At 34.0% G+C, this 20793-nt stretch overlaps 1 protein-coding gene across 10 annotated transcripts in view; it reads right to left on the reverse strand.

Annotated features, from left to right (window-relative positions):
- Herc4 (HECT and RLD domain containing E3 ubiquitin protein ligase 4) overlaps positions 1-20793 on the reverse strand; it is a 102063-nt gene that overhangs the window by 73600 nt on the left and 7670 nt on the right. For all 10 annotated transcript variants that reach the window (XM_063239565.1, XM_063239569.1, XM_063239568.1 and 7 more), the window contains one exon: positions 4397-4556. In XM_063239565.1, coding sequence (XP_063095635.1) covers positions 4397-4556 — 160 coding nt within the window. The remainder of the gene's footprint in view (positions 1-4396; positions 4557-20793) is intronic.

Raw genomic sequence — 20793 nt, forward strand, 5'->3', positions numbered from 1 at the left:
ATGTATTTTTGTTTCTTTCTCTTTAAATTAAAAAAAAAATAAAAAATAAAAAACTACCACAAAATCTACCAATTCTACTTCTGGGTACATATCCAAAGGAAATGAAATCACAGTCAAAGAGACAAATGCATTCCCATGTTTATGGCACTACAATTCACAATAGCCAAGAAATTCAGTTAGCTGATGAATGGGTAAAGGAAATGTGGTATGTGCACATAATGGAACATAACCTAGTAAATGTACTAATAATAAAGTTCTGCCATTTCTGAAAAACAGATACAACTAGAAATCATAATACTAAGTAAAGTAGGCCAGGCACAGAAACACCAAGCAGTGAATAATCTCATTCATATGTGTAACAGGAAAGAGTTGATCTTATAAAAAGTCATAACAGAATGGTGCTTATAAAAGGGTGGGGAAATCAGAAAGGAAGGAAAGTCAGGGGAAGGTTGATTCATCAGTACTAAGGTGCAGTTAGGAGTAAGAAGTTCTCATAGTGTGCTACCGCATAATACAGTGACTATATACAACAGCTATGTACTACCTATCTCACAAAGCTAGGATTTTGAATGTTTTCCACATAAAAAAATGATAAATGTTCGAGGAAATAAGATATGGTTAACCTAATTACACAACATATATATCACCAAAATGTCACATGGCATGTCATTAATATGTATATTTTTATATATCAATTTTTAAAATTAATTTTTAAAAAATCCTTTGTGTAGTGAAAGACAATATAAATGCTCATTTTCAATTTTTAAAAGTAGTTACATGCACTTACAAAAATAAACCAAAATAAATTTTGTAAAAAAAAAAAGTACATACATATGTATGTGAAGAAAACTTGAAGATTCTTAATCAAATCTCTGAAAGCAAAAATCAGTATTCAAACCACTAGAATGGACATTTTATACAGTTTATATTTTAAATTCTCTAAAGTTTATGCTAAACATTTTAAATGGCTAAGACATCACAAAGGATTCACTGAAAAGAAATGAGTAATTTCTTGAATGAATTTGAAAGTAGACAAATTTGTATGAAAGTATAAAACTTGGAAATAAGACTTTTACATCTCTTCCTTGAAAATGTGTTCAGACACTGTTTAATATATATATTGTACTACTGTATTTTTCTATGTTTCCAACATAATAAAAGGTAAGCATAAGCGAGGTATTTTTAGCTATGTGTCTAAGGATAAAAATTCCAGTAATTGGTAAATTTGAGGGTTGGAGGCAATAAATAGTTTGCCAATAAAGCACAACCAACAATTTTCTATTTCCTAGGTAAGCTAGAACTTTCCTAGTTATCTTAAGAAAATCCTGGGCCAGGGATTTAGTTCAGCGGCCTAAGTGCCTGCCTGGTAAGTGCAAGGTCAGGAGTTCGATCCCTGGTTCCAAAAAAAAAACCTGGGGTTGGGATGTTCTGGGGTACAGTACTTTCTTCAGTAGTGCCGGTGGGGAACCAACCCAGGGTCCCATACATGACAGACAAACACTAAGGCAAAACTACTATGAAGCTACATTCTTAGCCCTTTAAATTTTATACTTAGGGTCACACACTAAGCTGCCCAGGTTTTTTATCCTGTTTCCTAATTAGCTGGTATTATTGTTGGGATGTACCACAATGTCTGTCCAAATTACATTTAAAAGATTTTAGTACCAATTAGTTTTTGCAATCTTGGCAAAATTTAGGCTAACAACTAATGCAGTCTTTACCATTAAGAAATATAATAGGCTGGGGTATATATAGTCAGTGATAGAGAGCTTTCCTACCATGTGTGAGGCCCTGAATTTAATCGCCAGCACAATTAAAAAAAAACAAAGCATGAATTGTTCTTTTTAATCTAAAACCATTCTGAATTTTCAAAGGCTAAAATTAAGGCAGGAATTTTAAAATGTTCAAAACTGCATATCAGAAAAATAAAACCTATTACTGATCACAATGCCAATTCAATAAGTTTAGAAATAGCTGCAAGTACTCACGAGAATCATCACCATATACATTCTACTATAATTTTACTACACTCTTCTAAGAGTTTATAAGGATAATTAAATAGGCTTAATTTTTTTACATATTCAATAATATAACATATTCTACGTTAAAAAAATCTAGCCAGAAACTTAGGTTTAGCGACCATTGTTGTTTAATAACTTCAGTCTTTCCTCATAATTAGTAACTATTAAACAAAACTAGGAAGAAAAAAAAACCTAACTAGAAAACTTAGAATTTCAGCTATGATTTACTCTTTTTACATTCTTTAATTCTGATATTCTTATCTACTGGCATAAAAATGGATTTTCTAGAAAGAAAAGATTAAGCAAAATGTGGAGTTCTTCACTTTTCCAACGATTCTTAAGAAAGTTTAGGGGCTGGGGATTTAGCTCAGTGGCATAAGTGCCTGCCTTGCAAGTGTGTGGTCATGAGTTCAATCCCTGGTACCGAAAAAAACAAAAAGACAAAAAAAAAAGTTTACAAACATTAAGTTTTTAGAAATCTACTTAAACACTGTAAAATGTACAAAGCTGGCTAATAACACTAAGACATTGAAATTAAAAAGAAAAATTTAAAAAGGAACAAAATCAAAATCACTGTCTTTTTTAAAACATGCTAAAAGCAATGAAAACTGTGTATGTCATAATAAATCGGGTTAATCCATTAAGAACACTTGAAAAGGTTGAACAGTAGAGTAGAAACACATTAGCATACAGCTTAAATTTAATACACATATTTAACACATACAAAACAGACATTTAAACTAAAGGAGTCAACGAAGTTCTTTTCCAGGTTCCCATCAGGTTCAGGGAATAATACAGACAAAAATTCCTATTTTGGACTGAGCGTATATATGGCACAATGATAAAGCCTTTGCCTGATATGCAAAAGGCACGTAGGCGTTTAAACATCAACATCACAAAGGGGTGGGGTGGAGACCAAGCATAACTTTTTATTTAGTAACTTAAAGTAAAATTTTTATATCATAAGTTTCCTTAAAAATCACCTCTCTTTCCACTTACTATTCACTGATATATTACTGACAAATCTTTTATACCCGAAATGAATAGCAACAAAAAAGTATGATTACGTGACTGGGAAAAAAAGAATCATGGTTCTGAGAACACTGACTTAGCCTAACATATGAAACACATACAAAATGCTTAAATCTTAAATTAGAAATCCTATTCTACAACTGAGAGGAAAATAGTAAGTCAAATGTGAGATACTGTGTTTCAATGCCTACTTATCTGGTTAATAACCACCTGATTGCAAATTATCATTTTCTGAAAGAAATAAAAACTGTCATGACTAGAAAAATTCAACACACTGAGGCAAAAAAATTTTTCTTGCAATAGTACCATCAATCAACCAGGAATTCATTATTTAATTGTTACTGAAGAAGAAACAACCAGGAAGAAATCTGTTTGGAGTCTTGCAGTACAGTATTTAGTTAGGACATATTCAGGAAAGAAAACATGTGAATGTGTTCTATCCAGAAGTCTCAACAGATACTTTATTAATAGAATAAATACAAAACATCAAGTTACACATTCTTGTTTTGAAATTTATTAGTTTCCGTGCTATATTAGTTTGTCCTGCTTCCTAAAAAATACTTACCAATGTTAAAAATAAAACACATAAATATGTAAAAAAATATGCTGCATAGAGTAAGTCTAAAGTTAGTTTAAGAATAACCTTAGTTCTCTGAAAAGTTCTTTCGTCCTTAAACTATTAGTAAGAAGAAAGAACAAAAGCATTTAAAGAGGTCAGAATCTGTATAATTTTATAACACTAAGTACAAGTTACTATAATATTGATGTATCTATAGAAATGAATAGTTTCCTTTAAATCTTGACTTGTTACCTAGATATGTTCATGCTCTTAACAGTTTTCAATATCAAAACAATGATTATGCCCTATACAAATCCATAAGACTACAAAATTGATGAAGTTTTACACTTTAAATTTTTTAAGTTATTTTGCCACACTACTATGGACTTCCATATCAATAAAGACAATACAGACTTAAAAATCTAAGTTGCAGAAAAACATACAAGCAACCAATAATTAATAAATATTTCAATAGCTGGAATTCTTTAGAATGAACAGCTTGTATCACTACTATGATAAAATTTGTAAAGTACGTATTCCTCATTCACTTCCTTTACAATGTAAATAAAAATCCTATTGATTGTGGAAAAAATAACACTATATAAAAACAACCATCCAATCATTAGTTAAACCCAAATTAAAATCAAGAAATCATCTAGAAAATTCTTACAAGAATCAAAGAAGAGCAGTAAGTATCAACATTAAAATGCTCACAGAAAGCAAAATGAGTTAGACAAATTGATTATAAAAAATTAAGGACCCTCTTTGTGGTCACCTTTGTTACCTGGGCACTCTGATACATTCCTCTGATCCTAGTAGGCCAAGTTGTCCATCAGAATCGAGACCCCAAGCATATACCTGGCCCTTGTCATTAAGTGCTAACGTATGAGCTTCTCCACATGAAACAGCTACAATATTTTGGGCATCCAGGGCAACAACCTGCTCTACAGAACAGAAGTCAAGAAGAAAGACATTAATTCTAGTTTTGAATTTCCAATGAAAATAAAATATATTCAATATTCATTTTATATAAAAAGCCAAGCAAATGATTAAACATTACTAAATACAATCAGTTATTTTGAAAACTGACGAATCTTTGTTTGAAATAATTTTCATTGTGGCCAAATACAGATAACATAATCCATGCAGAATATTAAGTGACCTGAACATCTAGGAACAGAACAGTTCATAAACATTCATCAAAATACTGTCCACTCAGAAGCAGGAACAAAGAACTTGGTAAAAAGGGAATCATTTTCATAACATAGGCGGTTTGATTTTTCAACAATAAAAGCATAATGATTAACATATATAGTACATAGACATTACTATGTATTCTGAAATTAAATAATCTGAACTGACTTTTTTTTTTTTTTTTTTTTTGAGACGGGGCCTCATTTGTAGCCCAGGCTGGCCTCCAACTCACAGCAATCCTATGTAGATCTCCCAAATGCTGGGATTACAGGTATGTGCCACCACACCCAGCTGAACTGGCAATTTTTAAGTGGAAAATAATTTATTTACAGACCTTAGAAATAAAGCATCTATTAAATATGCTGAGCAGAGAACTGAAAGAGTATGACCATAAATGACAGGTTTACTTATAGACTACCATTTCAACATTAAATATAAAACCTCCGTGTGATTAAACGTGTCCAAGTTTTTGTTTTTGTTGTTTTATTTTGTTTTGTGGTTTTTTGAGACAGGGTCTCACTATTCAGTTCTGGCTGGCCTTGAGCTCACTTTGTAGCCCAGGCTGGCCTTGAACTCACAATGATCCTCCTGCCTCTTGAGCGCTGGGATTATAGGCATGAGCCACCACACACAGCTAAATGTGTCCAAGTTTTAAACAAGAAGTTAATTTAAAATACTAGCCCTTGAAACTGTCAGGTGCCATTCACTGGCAAATCAGTCGTGCAAATTACACTGTTTCTTTTGTCTCCTTAGTTTCCCTGAGATGTACATGCCTGTCAGTGTTTCACTAGTACAAGTTGTTGTTTAGATAAAGATGCCACCTAATTGTTTTAGCTTAGTAAGGAAGCTTTAAACTGGGGCTTCTGGTGCATGCCCATATGCTTGTAAGTCCAGGAGGGTCCAGGAGGCTGAGACAAATGGATCATAAATCTGAGCCTAGCTAGAAAACTCAGTAAGATACTGTCTCAAATTTTTAAAATAATGGCTGGGAATGTAGCTCAGTACAAAGGCTAGATGTTTAATCCCTAGTCCTACAAAAAGAAAACAGAAAAAAAAAAAGGCAAAAAAGCTATAATTACTTTTCAATAAACTAAAAATTTTGTGTTGAAAGTGATTAAAACCAGATCAGCCAGGATTTCTTGGCATACTTAAGCTCAATTTACAAATGTAGCTGTTCAATAATGAAAGACCCACATTCCTGCATATAGAGTAATTCAACTATTTTTTACATTAGGATCTTGCATTTTGGAGTACTAGATAAGACTGTAGGAAACTGTACAAACCTAATGATATATTATTGTTTTAAGTACTTACACTGAAATACTATTAAGTTTGTTACTCGTAACATCAGCAACTATAGCCATCATACTAATTTCTCAAATTTTGTACATATTTTATAAAATTAATTATAGAAACACAAAAGAAAAAAAGGAAAACAGATACAGTCACTGAAAAGATCAAGAAAAAGGATTTCATTTGCTTGAGTCAACAGTTCTATAAATCTTAATTACAAAGAAAAAAGTAAAACATAATAAAATAATTTTTAAAATCTGTTATCCCTCACAGATGCTTCCATAACACAATCTTCAAAATGAGGCAGGATTTAAAAAAAAAAAAAAAAAACAATAAAAACAGATAAAAGGCCACAAGGCAAACTGGAATTTGAAAGTTGTACTTAAAAACAAAAAACCTAAAACCTGTAGTTTAAGGACAAAAAATTTACTCAAGCCTTTTTCTTTCCCAGGAAAATCACTCAACAAAAATGTCCTAAGGGCCTTAAAGACATATTAAGCTTGTAAAGTGGGCTCTAGGTCATGCTTTTCAATGGTAAATTGCACTTCCTCCTCAGATCTCCTTACATAAAGTAGCACCATCGTGAGGCTGCACATCTCAACTTTAAACATGTACATTCTTTAAACATTTTACATTCTAACACAGTCCACCAGACGGGCAATCTTACAGGTAGAGAATTACATTCAAGGTTCCACTCTTAAGACCCCAAAAATATACCCAACTCTGGATTATGAAGCACCTCTTTCTCTTAAGGCCCAACATTGTATACTTTAAAATTTCTGCCTGATAAATCCCTTTATGTATGTCCCTTCTTGACAGGCCCTGCAAATTCTTTTTCCAAGATAGGAGTCAGTGAACCTGCAAACTTATACATAGGCAAGGCAGGTTTAGGTTCTTCGTCTCCTCTTAAGAACCTCCTTGGACCCTGTCCAGTGAAGGAATGGCATGTAAACACAAAGGCCAAGATGGGGGTGGTACAAACATAAGTAATACCCAAGACTGCCATCAACTAACAAAAGTAACAAGTATGGCTATACTTAGATTAAAAAGGAGTTCTAATCAAAAACTGTTACAAGACACAGATAGTCATTATTTAGTAGTAATGGTGTCAATTCACTAAGAACATATAAGTATAAATGTGTATGCTCCTAACAATGAAGTGCCAAAATAGAAAGTAAATATTAATGGACATGAAGAAAGAAAAAAAGAATACCATGATGATAGGGGGCTTCAATCTCCTCTTTCAACCATGCTAGACCAACTATGCATAAAATTGCAAGCAAATACGGGACTTGAACTGACCTTTAAACCAAACAGTCTAACATATAAATAGCAAACATACATAGAACTTTTCATCCAACAGCTTAATATATTTTCTTTTCTGGTGCATAATGAACATTCTCCAGGATAAACAAATAATAAGATAGGAACCAAATAAGTCTTAACAAACAAGATTTAAATCATGTTTACTATTCTTTTATATGTAATTACATGAAACTAGAAATCAATAGTAAGACTTTTGGAAAATTTATAATTATATAGAAATTAAACAACATGCTCCTGAACAAACAATGGGTTAAAGTAATGAAAAAAAATCTAGAACAAATCTTTAGGACAAATGACAGTAGAAACACAACATATCAAACCCCAAGGGATGTAACAAAAAAAATTTCTAAAAGCAAGTTTATATCAATAAATGCCTATATTAGAAAAAGAAATACCAAATAAACAGCCTAATATTATTCCCCAAACAGAAAACCCGGAAAAAAAAAATAATAGAAAAAGAACAAATAAAATCAAGAGTTTGTTCTTTAAAAAAAAAAAAAAAAAAAAATCAAACAAAATTCACAAAACCTAGCTGGGCTAAAAAAAAAAAAAAAAAGATTCAAATAAGTGCAATTAGGAATAAAAGTGGATGCCTCAGAAATAAAAAACGTTCACAGGTATATTATGAACAAATATATGCCAACAAGGTAGATGACAAGAAGTGGATAAAGGAAAAAACTGTATTAAGATTCAAGTGAAGCGGGGCTGGGAATTTAGCTCAGCGGCATAAGCACCTGCCTTGCAAGCAGGCAGTCGTGAGTTCGATCCCTGATACCAATAAAAAAAAAAAAAAGATTCAGGTGAAGCAAGGTGTGGTGGTATACACCTGTAAGCCTAGCATTTAGAAATCTGAGGCAGGAGGATGGCTGAGGCCAGCCTAAATCACATAGTGAGTTAAAGTCAGCCTAAACTACATAGAGAGATCCTGTCTCAAAAAAAAAAAAAAAAAAATTCAATTCAGAAGAAATACAAACAGTAACCAACTTAGGAAGGTTCAACTTGGGATTTTTTTAAAAACTTTATGATGGTAGAAAAGTGATTCACATTCTGTAGAAACGATATTTAGTATTCTGATTTTTCCCCAGGCCCAGTGATCTCCATATGATATTCTTTTATGATGCTAAGCAGTGGCAGAGAGCTGCAGCTCACTTTCAGCCACATAGTCATGAAGACACAGAAACAACATTCTACAGCATACTGTGTTGACAAGCAATGATGTTTAATAGGTTTGTCATACCAAAAGCACTTTTAACATAATACTCTCAGCTTTTGAAAAGGTAATCATTTTAGGGATACAACCACATCCTAAGTCAAGGAGAACTTGTAAACAGCTTGAACAGCAATAAAAAGCAAAGATACTGATAATCAAGTATCTACCAACAAGATAGTTTCACAGTCAATTCTATTGATTAGTCAGAGAACTATTACTAATACTTTATAAACTCATACAAAAACCATTGCTAGGGGCTGGGGATTTAGCTTAGCGGCATAAGCACCTGCCTTGCAAGCTTGCGAGTTCAATACCCAGTACCGATTTTAAAAAAAAAAAAAAAAAACATTGCTAGAAGGAATACTTCCAAACAATTTTACAGTACCAGCATGACCTTGATATTTTCATATTTACATCAAAGACACAGGAAAAAAAACTATAGGTCAATATTTCTGATGAACATCAATGCAAAAACCCTTAATAAAATAGTAACAAATCAAATTCAACAATAAATTCAATATTTATATTGTTTTTGTTTTTTGGTACCAGGGATCAAACTCATAACCTCATGCTTACCAGGCAAGTCCTAGAGCCGCTGAGCTAAATCACCAGCCCTACATCATTTTAAAAAGGTATGCAATGAAAGATCTATAGTGTTGTCTTCCATCAACCTAGTTGTCATTTTTTCTCTTCCCATCTCTGCACAGAGTAACCAGTATCCCTCTAAGGTTCTTAAAATGTATCTAAAAGTAGTAATCATCAAAAAGATTTTACATCATGACAAGTGGGATTTATCCTTGGTGTGCAAAGTAGGACTGGGCATTCAGCTCAGAAGCAGAGTTCCCTGGGTGTAACAATGTAAAACATCAAATTAACAGATAACCATCTCAATCCCTTCAGAAAAAGACTGGACAAAACTCACCATTGTGTCCTCATGAAAACTTAACAGTCAGGATACAAAAAGAGAATTCCTCAACATAATCCAGTACTTTAAGAAAAACCCACAGCTAATATCACAATCAATAACCAAAAAGAAAGGTTTTCTATGATACAAAGTCAATGAGGCTCACTCTCCTCACCTTTCCTCAGTGTGGTACGAAAGTACTAGTAACAGTGATTAGGTTAAGTAAAAAATAATTAAGTAAATAAAACACATCCAAAATTAAAAGGGACACATAAACTATTTCTACTTGGAGATGATATGTCTACTTGGAGTAGATAAGAAACTTTGAAGACCTAATAAATCCTTCAGTCAACTTGCAAAATATAAAATCAACATATAAAATCAATAGAATTTCTATACACAAATAGTGAATAAACTAAAAAAGGCAGCAAGAAAAAATTACATTTATGGTAGCATCAACAAATCAAAATAATGCAAAGTAATAAATTTAACCAAGGAAAGAAAAGATTTGTATACTGTAAACACTATGAACATTGATTAAAATAAACTGAAGATGACCAAAACAATGGAAACATCTCATGTTCACAAAGAATAAAAATACTGATAAAACGACTGTATTACCAAAAGTAATATACAGATTTAACACAATTTCTATCAAAAAAAAAATGGCATTCTTCATAGAAGAAACAATCCTAAAATATGAACTGCCATAAAAAAATAACTACCAAATCAATATTGCATTGGCAAAAAAGTAAACATAAAAACAAAAGGAACAAAATAGCCCATAAATAAATCCCAACAGGGATAAATGTATTTTGCATAACACATGCCTTAGTCTTTTGGAGGCCAGAGACAGAATGTTACGATTTTGATCTAAAATGTTTGCCAAAGCCTCATATGCTCATAGGCAGAGCTTTTGGGAGATGACTTGGAGTATGAGAGTATTTACAAATTATATGTTGTATTTACATAGAGGCATACAGCTAAAATATGTGTATATTATACATACACACACTTCTATATCATACATATATCATTTAAACTTCATAACACTGTATGACGAATGTACAACCAATCCTACTTCGCAGGTATAGTGGTTGATTGACTGTGTCAACTGGAGACATTTAGAAGCTCAACTAAATCGGCTTAGCAATTCTACACCCTAGGGTGTAGATGAGCCACCCTAGGATGGGCCATGCCTGAATAGTATAAAAGGTAAGGAGGAAGGATAGATGAGCCGCCTTCGGCTTGGACGTTGTCTCCTGGCTTCCAGTGCAGACTCTTTCAGCTTCTGCCTTGTATCCTTCAGCCTTTCAACATACTTTTCAGCTTTGCAGTGCAGACCTTTCAGCCTTCTGTAGCAGACCCATCAGCCTGCTGGTGCAGACTTGCATGGGACACTGAGATGAACTCCAGACTTTGGACTGAATCCTTCAGCCTCCAGGATGCAGACACCCTCTGCAGGCTTCCTCATCCAACTCTTTGGCTGACCATCGTAAGCCAATCTTAATTTGTTGAACATTTGTATATCTTGTGTTATATCTGTTTTCTCTCGTAAAACCCTAATACAGTAGGCAAAAGCAATAAACTATAAAATTTCCTTACTTTACTGAACTGCTTCTTTCCAAATGTAAGTCATATTTTAATAATTTCATTTTTCAGGAGATACTGATAATTTTATAAATACTTAAGGTTTTCAGTATTTTTGAGTTTTTATAGAAGTAACCAGAGCATAGGAAGATGCTATTTCAGCTGGAAAACTTCAAGACAGAAAGTGAAATATACTTTAGAAAGATTAATGCGTAATTCATAAGGATAGATGAAAACAGGAAGTCAGAACAAAAACTATTGCCTCAGTTCTCATATAGACTAGAACTAATTACAATGAAAACAAAGAATTTTAGATAGAAACAAGAGGAAACTAAGACCCTTACAGTTAAAGTAACTAGCTCAAGATCACATAGTCAGAAAAGAAAAAGACAAGAAACTAGACATGATGATGCAAGCCTGTGATCCCAGCTAGCACTCTGGCAAGCAAGCAGAAGCAGGAGGATCTTAAGTTCAAGCCTAGCATGGGCAGAGGATGTAGCTCAGTGTAAAGATCCTAGGTTCAGTTTCCAGTTCCCCCAAAATAAGACAAGACAAAAATTAATGAGAAGTCACAAAATTTTGCAACTGATTCAATGTTGGTACCACAAGGAAAGAAGCAAACCCTTAAATAAATCTAAAGTTTGAATCTAGGTGAGTTCAAGAAGCATAAACAAGGATAAATTTGTTTTTGCATTTTGCAGAGATGGAGACAGGCTAATGACCTATACCATGACCATCATTTTAAACATTCACAATTTATCAGTTTCAAAATTTCAGGCATTTTTTTTGCTTGTTTGTTTTGGTACTGAGAATCAAACTCATGACCTCATGCTTGCCAGGCAGGTGCTGTGTCACTGAGCTATATCCCCGACCCAGACATATATCCTTCATGTTTTTCTTGATGTATAAATTTCTTCTACTGTCAGGTGCCATATGAACAGTAGCTATATGGTTTTATTAGCAAAGTATTTACATACTAAGCAAAAATCTTACTCAGACTGGTGTACAAAAAAAAACTGCAAATGAAAAATAAAGGGAATGTATAATGAAATGCATTTAATTTAAATGTTAAATCATTTTGGGAGGGACAGGGCAGAAGCTAAGAATATTCTAGTGCTTATTCTTCAAACTATTGTTCTACAAGCATTATTCATCCTCAAATCTATTAAAATCAATGGCCAATTTAGTTCCATCTTTTATATGCTTCTCACAAGAAAAAAATGCGTTTTAATTCTTTTTTTGTTTTTATATTTTAAATGTGAAAATAAAATACCATCCATTTTTCTTGCTCTAATATAGCATCACAAACAGTTTTTCAAAATTCTGGTACAACCTTGAATAACAGCTCCAAAAAGGTCATAATAAAAATCTAAAGGTAAAAAAGTATTTCTATGCCTACCACAATGTCAGAGACACAGCAGAAAGACATCTGTTTGTTGAATAACTGCCTGATCTTCAGTTATAAATAAAGAGACAGCCTTTGTCTCTCTGGAGAAAAAAATGAAGGACAATATAAAAGTCATCAGGCAAACATAAAAAGAGCACAATGCCCACATTAGTATAAGGCAGACCTAAATTTGTTTATTTATTTTGGTTGGTTTAGGAAATTTTTTGTGTTGGGTTTTTTGTTTGTTTGTTTGCTTGCTTGTTTTGAGTCAGGGTCTTGCTGTATAGATCAGGCTGGCCTTGAACTCCAAGCATCTTTTTTGCCTCAGGCATCACCACACACAGCTCAAAATCTAAATTTAAGTTTGCACTCCAACACTAATAACTTTTTGCCTTTAAATAAACCTTTGTTAAAACTCTCACCACATGCCAGGCATTGTTCTTTCATACCATATATTATCTCAGTTAACAACCATTCTAAGTATCAGCATGGTTATTCTAATTTTATATTAAACAGATACACAGAGTATAAGACATAATGTCCAACATAACATAAAAACAAGTAACGGAGAAGGATTTGTATTCACTTCAATTTCAGAACCTATCTTTTAAAAAAAAAAAAACTTCTTAATAGCTTACTTTACTTAATAGCTTACTGTTAAAAAAAAGTTACACAATGAAAAATCTATCAGTGGTGTGTCAACCTAATTGTCATTTTTTCCCATCTCTGCACAGAGCAACCAATATTATCAGTTATATATATATCCCTCTAAGGTTTTCAAAATGTATCTAAAAGTAGTAAATACAAATATGTATTTTCCTTTTGATTTATCCATAATAGTTTTCCATGCAGTATTTTTGCACTGTCCTTTTTACTGAATATATGAGATCTTCCTTTATTAGTCCCTAAAGAACTCCTTCATCGTTTTCACATTTCACATTGTATTAATTAGACTGAACACAATTTACCAGTTTCCAAAAGACATTAAGATTATTTCTAATGTCTTGCCATTATAAACAATGTTGCAGTATACGATATTTTATACAAGTACAAACACTGCTGCTAGAAAATTTCCTGGAATTGGGACTTTCTAGATAAAAAGGATACATGTACTTTGCAATTCTGACACATGCTGGCAAATTACCCCGTAGGGGTTCTCAATTTACACTCACAGAAACAACTTATGAATGCTTGTTTTCTGATAACTTTATATTGCAGTTTTATCAAAACTAAGATTTACCTGCTACGTGAAAAAATGGAACCTCATCATACTGCTTTGCATTTCTTTTACTATGAATAAAATTAAACTATTCATTTGTTTAAAAATAATTTGTATTTCCTTTTCTGTGAGCTGCCTGTCTTGGTCCACTGTGCTATTACATTATTTATCTCCATTTCTAGGAGTGCTTTACATAAGGGAGATTAGCATTTAAGACTATAATATGAAACTTTTTCCATTTTTATTTTTAACGTTGACAGTCATTTCTACCTACAATTGAAAGGGTTTTGGCCCAGACACAACACTGTAGCCTGTAAAGCCAAGGAGCTCTATCTCCCCCACCCCTAGGAATCTACCTCTGGCACCAAACTAGTGCCAATGGGCTACCTGTGCATCCGTAATGCCCCTTCAGGGACCACCCCTAACCTAGCTACATATAGGCCCTCACTCCACGTGTTCCACGGAGAGATCGCAGACCAGGGTGGAGACGCCACGCCCCAGGGGGTCGGGGGTGTCTCTCCCCGCATTCTCAAAATAAAGGTCATTTATATTTCATACTTCTTATATTTCAGCCGCCGGCGGTCCCCCAACAGCTCTATCAACAATTATTTTCACTTTTATTTAGTTTATTTTCTACTGTATCTTTCACTTTTCAATAGGATTCAAAAGCTTTCCGGACTCCATAATAAAAAGATCTGCCCGTAGTTTCTTCGAGTACTTTTATTTGCTTTTACATATAAATATGTGATTCAATGTGAATTTATCTAAATATATACAAGGAGTAGGGGCTGGGGATTTAGCTCAGCGGCATAAGCGCCTGCCTTGCAAGCAGGCAGTCCTGAGTTCGATTCCTGGTACCGATAAAAAAGGAAAAAAAAATACAAGGAGTAACAAATTAACCCACCGAATATATTTTTGAGATGACACTCCAACCTACTGCAAGACCACTTACTGAACAATTCATGCTCCCCACCTCAAAACCCAAGTTTTCCTAAATGACTTAAGATGACACTGGTTTACATCTTCACTTTAAAATTGTTTGGGGCACCTTTAAAGTCTGTAAAATGAAAGTAGCTAAAATCAAATAATATATCACAGTGCTCTTACTTGTTTTGCTAGTTTTGAACTTGAGAAATTTATTTGTCTAGTCACCACCACCCCCCTCAAAAAAAAACTTGGAATTTTTATTATGACCACATTAAAGCTATAAATTAACTTGAGAAAATTGACAGATGTGATCATTGTCCCTCAACACAAATTTGGTTTTAAGTTTTTGTGTTTCTCAATAATACTTTCATTTCTTCACAGAGTTCTTTTAAACTTTTCACTAGTCCATTTCTGGGTTCTCTCTCTTTTTGTTTGTTTTTGCTTTTTGTTATTATAAACAACATTTTCATTGCCTAGGGCTAAAAAGTCTCATATAATAGAAAAACACTAGACCATGGGTTCATTCTATTCATCTGTGGATTCATCCATTGATGAAGTCCTTAGTGAATGTGCTGTCAGAAGGAGGAACCTGGTTGGAGGTGGGCCACTGGGCTTGTGCTCTGGATGGATGTATTCCTGCCCCTGGTTCCTCCTCCCTCTCCCTGTCCCTGTCTCTGTCCCTTTTTCTCTCTCAGCTTCCTAGGACAGGAAAAGGATTCCTCCACACAATGTCTTTCTGCCTTGGGGTCAACAGAGCATGAGAGGACTGAATCCTCTCAAAACAGTGAGCCAAATTGGGTACGGTGGTACACACGTAATCTAAGCAGTTAGGAGGCTTCGACAGCAGAACTGCCAGGAGTTCAAGACCAGCCTGAGCTCCACAGTGATCTCAAGGCCAGCCTAAACTAGTGTGTGCACACATACACAAACAAAACTGCGAGCCGAAATAAACCTCTCCTTTAAATTCTGGGTGTTGGGTATTTTGTTCCAGTGATGAGAAAGTGACTAATTAAGGTATCTTTCCTACTCCTGTTCCAATGAACTTTTGTTTCCACTAGGTGTTTTTACTTTGGCAAGTTATTTAACTTTTTGAAAGTGTTATTTTCTTCACCTGTAAAACAGAGAAAATACGTACTTTGCAGGATAATTTTAAGACTTTCACACACTGTGTAAAGGAATCAGCACAGTTATCTGGCACATAATGCTAGCTATTATTATTTCTTAATAGCATTATAGTGTCTAAATAATGATTCATCATTAAATTTCTCCCCATTAATATGGTTTATTACACTGCCAAAGTGACTTGTATATATACTTTCTTCCTTATTCTCAATTGAAGAGACACATTCCCCCTCAAATGTATAAATATATTCAGACAAAGATAATATCAACCTGTCAGCTTTTTGCTTAATTACTCTTCAGAAAATAAGAGGTTCATTTCTGTTAAAGTCTATTCATGAAATCTATAGCTGAAAAACCCTCGGATTAATTGATAAATACTTGCAATTTATGGTGGAAAACAACCTGAGCTCTATTTTACTCTCACAATACTACCCAGAAAAAAAAATCAAACTTTTAATAATCGGTAAAGTAACTAAACCTTCCTCCAGATGTTTTCAGATGCTAATTCTGCTCCTTAGGACCTCTTTTAGCCTTCCTCTAATGCTCCCACCTCTTCCAATACCCCACAAAAACAGCAGTACTATCTTAAGAGAACACACTTTCAAAGATCTTACCTATACTGCCAGTACATACCCTTTTATAGTTACAATTACTTCAGCTATCAAAAGCAACCTATATCTATGTTGACATCTCTTGTAACTTTAAAAGCTTTGTTTAGGGCCGAAAATAAAGATTTGCAGTAGTATCTGGAAGAAAGACAAAGTCAAACATAATATGTAATAGTACTATGTCAGTTAAACAAGAATAAGTAAACCTATTAATAAAATTCAAATGATCAGGCTATCAGATGGTACTCAGTGAACATTTTATCTATATATAAACATTCATGTTTACAAAACAGATGAAGAAACAACCATTCATGGTACCTTAAATTTACAAATCACCAGGTATTTTAAAGTTTTCCAAAAGCACAAAATTAAATATTGTTAATGGATTATCAGCCACTTCAAAGTTAGAACCAGGAAGAAATTCATAGTTGGACTGTTAGCCCACTGACAGTAAAACAAAACTAAAAACATTTCATGCATTTTAACCCTGATTTTCTCTCCACTTAACAGTAGTAAATTCTTTACAACTGACTGAACATTGCTAACGAATTCACACCAGAATTCACCTCACCAGAATCTTCTCTCCTCCTAGAACACAGCAGAGTTAACATTCCTTCTTTTCCTAGATTTCCCTTCTCTATTAATTAATGATTACACCTAGGATCACACCTGAGTCTACACTTTGACTCACTTCCATCTACCAGTAGTTATCAAAGTCTAGTCACGCTATCTCCCTAATCACTCCTTGATTGAAAGAACTACAATCACAGCCTAATTTTTTTACCTGTAAACCTTCTCCTCCATAATCTTTCCTTTATACAACCCATAATTCACATTATAAACTATCAGTGAGTTTCTACAATCTGACCTTTCCAACTTTCCTGCTCACTATTCTCAAACATTTCAATTAACATTTCAGTTAACCCTTAACGGGCTAATAGCACTCATGTCTGTGCATTCTTAATATTTAGCAAACCTTATACACATTTCTATCATGTGCCCTTGTTTTATTTTCCCTAACAGATCTTTACATGATATTCATCAGGGTATTCAAAACCCTGCCAAATAAATCATTAAAACTTTCCTTTATAAATTATCTTCTTTTGAGCATATCAGCTTTGTAAAATGACAGCTGTGCTTAGCATTTTAAAATAAATTCAGTTATCATACCTTTGAGATCTGCTGGAATTAAACATATTCTTTTTCCTAAAGAAACAAATTGAAATGCAGAATAAAAACTAAATTGATATATTTGGTAGCATTAATCTGGAAATAAATTACAAAATATATAATATTTAAATAAATTTTGGTACATCTAAAAGATAAAACATTAAATTCTTCACAGCATCCTTTAATATTTAAATAAATTTTGGGACATCTAAAAGATAAAACGTTAAATTCTTCACAGCATCCTTTAATACTCTCATTTAAAACATGAGAAAATACTAATTATTCAATTAGTATTCAAAAAAGAGAAGAGATACAGGAACTGTGTCCAGTATGTAATCAGAAAGCTAAGTACAAGGCTGCGGATTTAGCTCAGTGGTGTAAGCACCTGCCTGGCAAGCACAAAGTCGTAAGTTGGATCCTGGGTATCAAAAAAAAAAAAAAAAAGTACAGAAAAGGTCCCTAAAAGTTGTAGCACTTATCTGTGTATAATGACATTCTAGTTTATATTTACTTTCACACACACACACACACACACACACACACACACAGATAGATTTTTTTTTTTTTTTTACATAGGGTTTCACTATGTAGCCCAGGCAGGTCTGGAACTCAACAGCACTCTTCCTGCCTCAGTCTCCCAAGTCCTGAGATTACAGGCATGGGCCAACACAGTCAGTATTTCCCCCCCCCCACCCCATTACTGTACAGGGGGGCTAAATTGAGGGCCTTTGTATTGAGGTATACCCCCAGCCCTTTTTGAATCTGGATCTCACTAAATTGCCAGGCAGGACTTGAATTTATAATCCTCCATCCACTGCTTCCCAAAGTGCTGATACTCTAGCTGAGCTCTCATTGTGCCCATCTTCAAAGTTTCCCACCAAAAACCTTAATGCTTGCATAGCTAGAAAAAAAAAATTGTGAAAAACAAAACTGCATTTCAGAATTGTATGATGCTGCAAGGAAAAAAGACTATAAACCTGGATACTAATAAAGCAAGTGGGCTGGAGATGAAGCCCAGTGATACCAACACTTTGCCTAGCAAGCACTAGACCTTAATTTCAATCTCCAATATCACAAAACTGTAATTGTTACTTTTAGTGAAATCAAGCATTTTTACTTTACCAAAAAACAATTAGGATAGTTTCAAATAGTATCAGGATTAATTTTCAATAATTTGTGAAAAACACATTATTAAAGGATTCTATGGCCAGGGATTTATAGCATATCAGCATAAAAGCCTGCTTGGCAGGCATGAGGTTTAAGTTCAATCCCCGGTACCAAATAAATAACTAATTAGTTAATTAATTAAAATGATTTTAGAATTTTTTTTTCATGGCCATGAAACGCTAAACTAAAATTCTGCCATGTTAGAAATGCAAATGAAGAAAAAACAAAATACTAAGATTCAGAGAATTTAAAATTCAAGAAGTTTCTCTTTAACCAAAAGTAACACTAAAAAAAATTTGTGTATTTATTACACACAACAAAGTTTGTGGGTTTTGTTTTCAGGGGGGCTTTTAGGGGAGCGTGTAAAATAACTATCACAAATCATTAAGATTAATTATGCTTTTTTAATTCCATCATGGTAAAACAAGTTCAGAGAAGCAAAGATAAACCATGGACTGATTAACAGAGTTTCTTCATAACCACGACTCATTTTTCTATGCACTAAAATAATTCTAGCCCAAATAAACCCTTAAAATAATGTTTCAGTTCATCTCCTCTATGAAATTGCTTTGATAAGTATGTATACCAAGTACCTATTGTGCTTTAATGATTTTTTTTTTGGTGGTGGTGGTACTGGGAACTGAACCTAGGACCTTGCATACTAAGCAAGTGCTCTACCACTTACCTACATCCCCAGCCCCCTAACTGTACTTTATAGTTTAGAAATCAACTTTTATATCCTCAAAGAGATTTTAAAAACACATGAGATGTGTGAGAATGAACTTTAACAACAGTGCTACATTTATGTAACGTAGTGGAGATATAGGACACTAACAATCTTTAAGAAGCTCCTAAGCTGGTAATGGAAATTGGACTACCTAGGCTGGTGGTGGTGAATCTACGGTGCATGTGCCACAAGGGGCTGTTAGGACTGAAAGCTCTAAAAGGTTCACCATCGCTGGCTGTCATTTGCAACAAGAAACCTTAGTAGCCAACCAGATTTTGAAAATGAAATCCCTCATGTTCCTGGTGTTTGTTTTGTTTTGAAGGAAAGAATATGACACACTTCCAACCATGTAAAAACACTAACATACTGTTATGATTTAGATCTATAATATGTCCCAAGTCTTGTACGTGGAGGGTGACTGGGTCGCAGGGGTGCTATATTGAGCAGTGGATTCATCCATTGATCAGTTCATCATTAAATGTGCTGTCAGAAAGCGGGATCTAGTTGGAGGTGGTCAGTAGGACATGATCTGGAAAAGTATATTCTAATCCCTGACCCTCCTTTCTCTCTCTGCTTCCTGAATGCTATGGAATGAGCAGCTGTCTTCTACCATTCCCTTCCTTGGAGCCAATTAACTTTGAACTGAACCCACTGGAAATTGTGAGCCAAATAAACCTCCCTTTTCAAGTTGTGTGTTTCTAGTATTTTGTCCCAGCAACTGAACTGAACCCACTGGAAATTGTGAGCCAAATAAACCTCCCTTTCAAGTTGTGCGTTTCTAGTATTTTGTCCCGGCAACAGGAACTGACTAATACACCGAATACAGAAGAACCCTTCAAAGAAGTTACCCTTTCTTAAACTGCTCCAACAAGGCATCTGCAGCTGCTATTAGTCTGTGGATTACAAGTTTTATAAAATCACCAAATCCATGCAATCCAGAGACGAATATATCTACACAATAGCCTTGATACAACATAATCCAAATTCAAGTTAGTCATCAAAACAACCATGCACAGGATTATTATTATGGACCATGGGTTGAACAGAATTAATAGTTAAAATAATACAGGGATATAGTATGGTATGTAAGAGAAATGACAAAAGGCTGAATGTTTCCATAGTAAGTTTCTGATTGTCTATTCTTAAGACTGAGGGTTATAGCTCAGTGGTAGTGCCTGCTTAGTGTACACAAGACCCTGGGTTTGAGTCACAGCACTAGTAATATTCTTCATACAACACAGGGTTAGAATGAAGTATCCAGGGTACCAGAATGCGGTCATCTCAGTGAAATATTGTTTCCAATAAGCCATCAAATAAAATGGCAAGGAAAAAAAATC

The sequence above is a fragment of the Cavia porcellus genome, unplaced genomic scaffold, assembly GCF_034190915.1.
Source record: "Cavia porcellus strain 051 isolate PalLab524CR breed Dunkin Hartley unplaced genomic scaffold, mCavPor4.1 scaffold_28, whole genome shotgun sequence".
Taxonomy (NCBI): domain Eukaryota; kingdom Metazoa; phylum Chordata; class Mammalia; order Rodentia; family Caviidae; genus Cavia; species Cavia porcellus.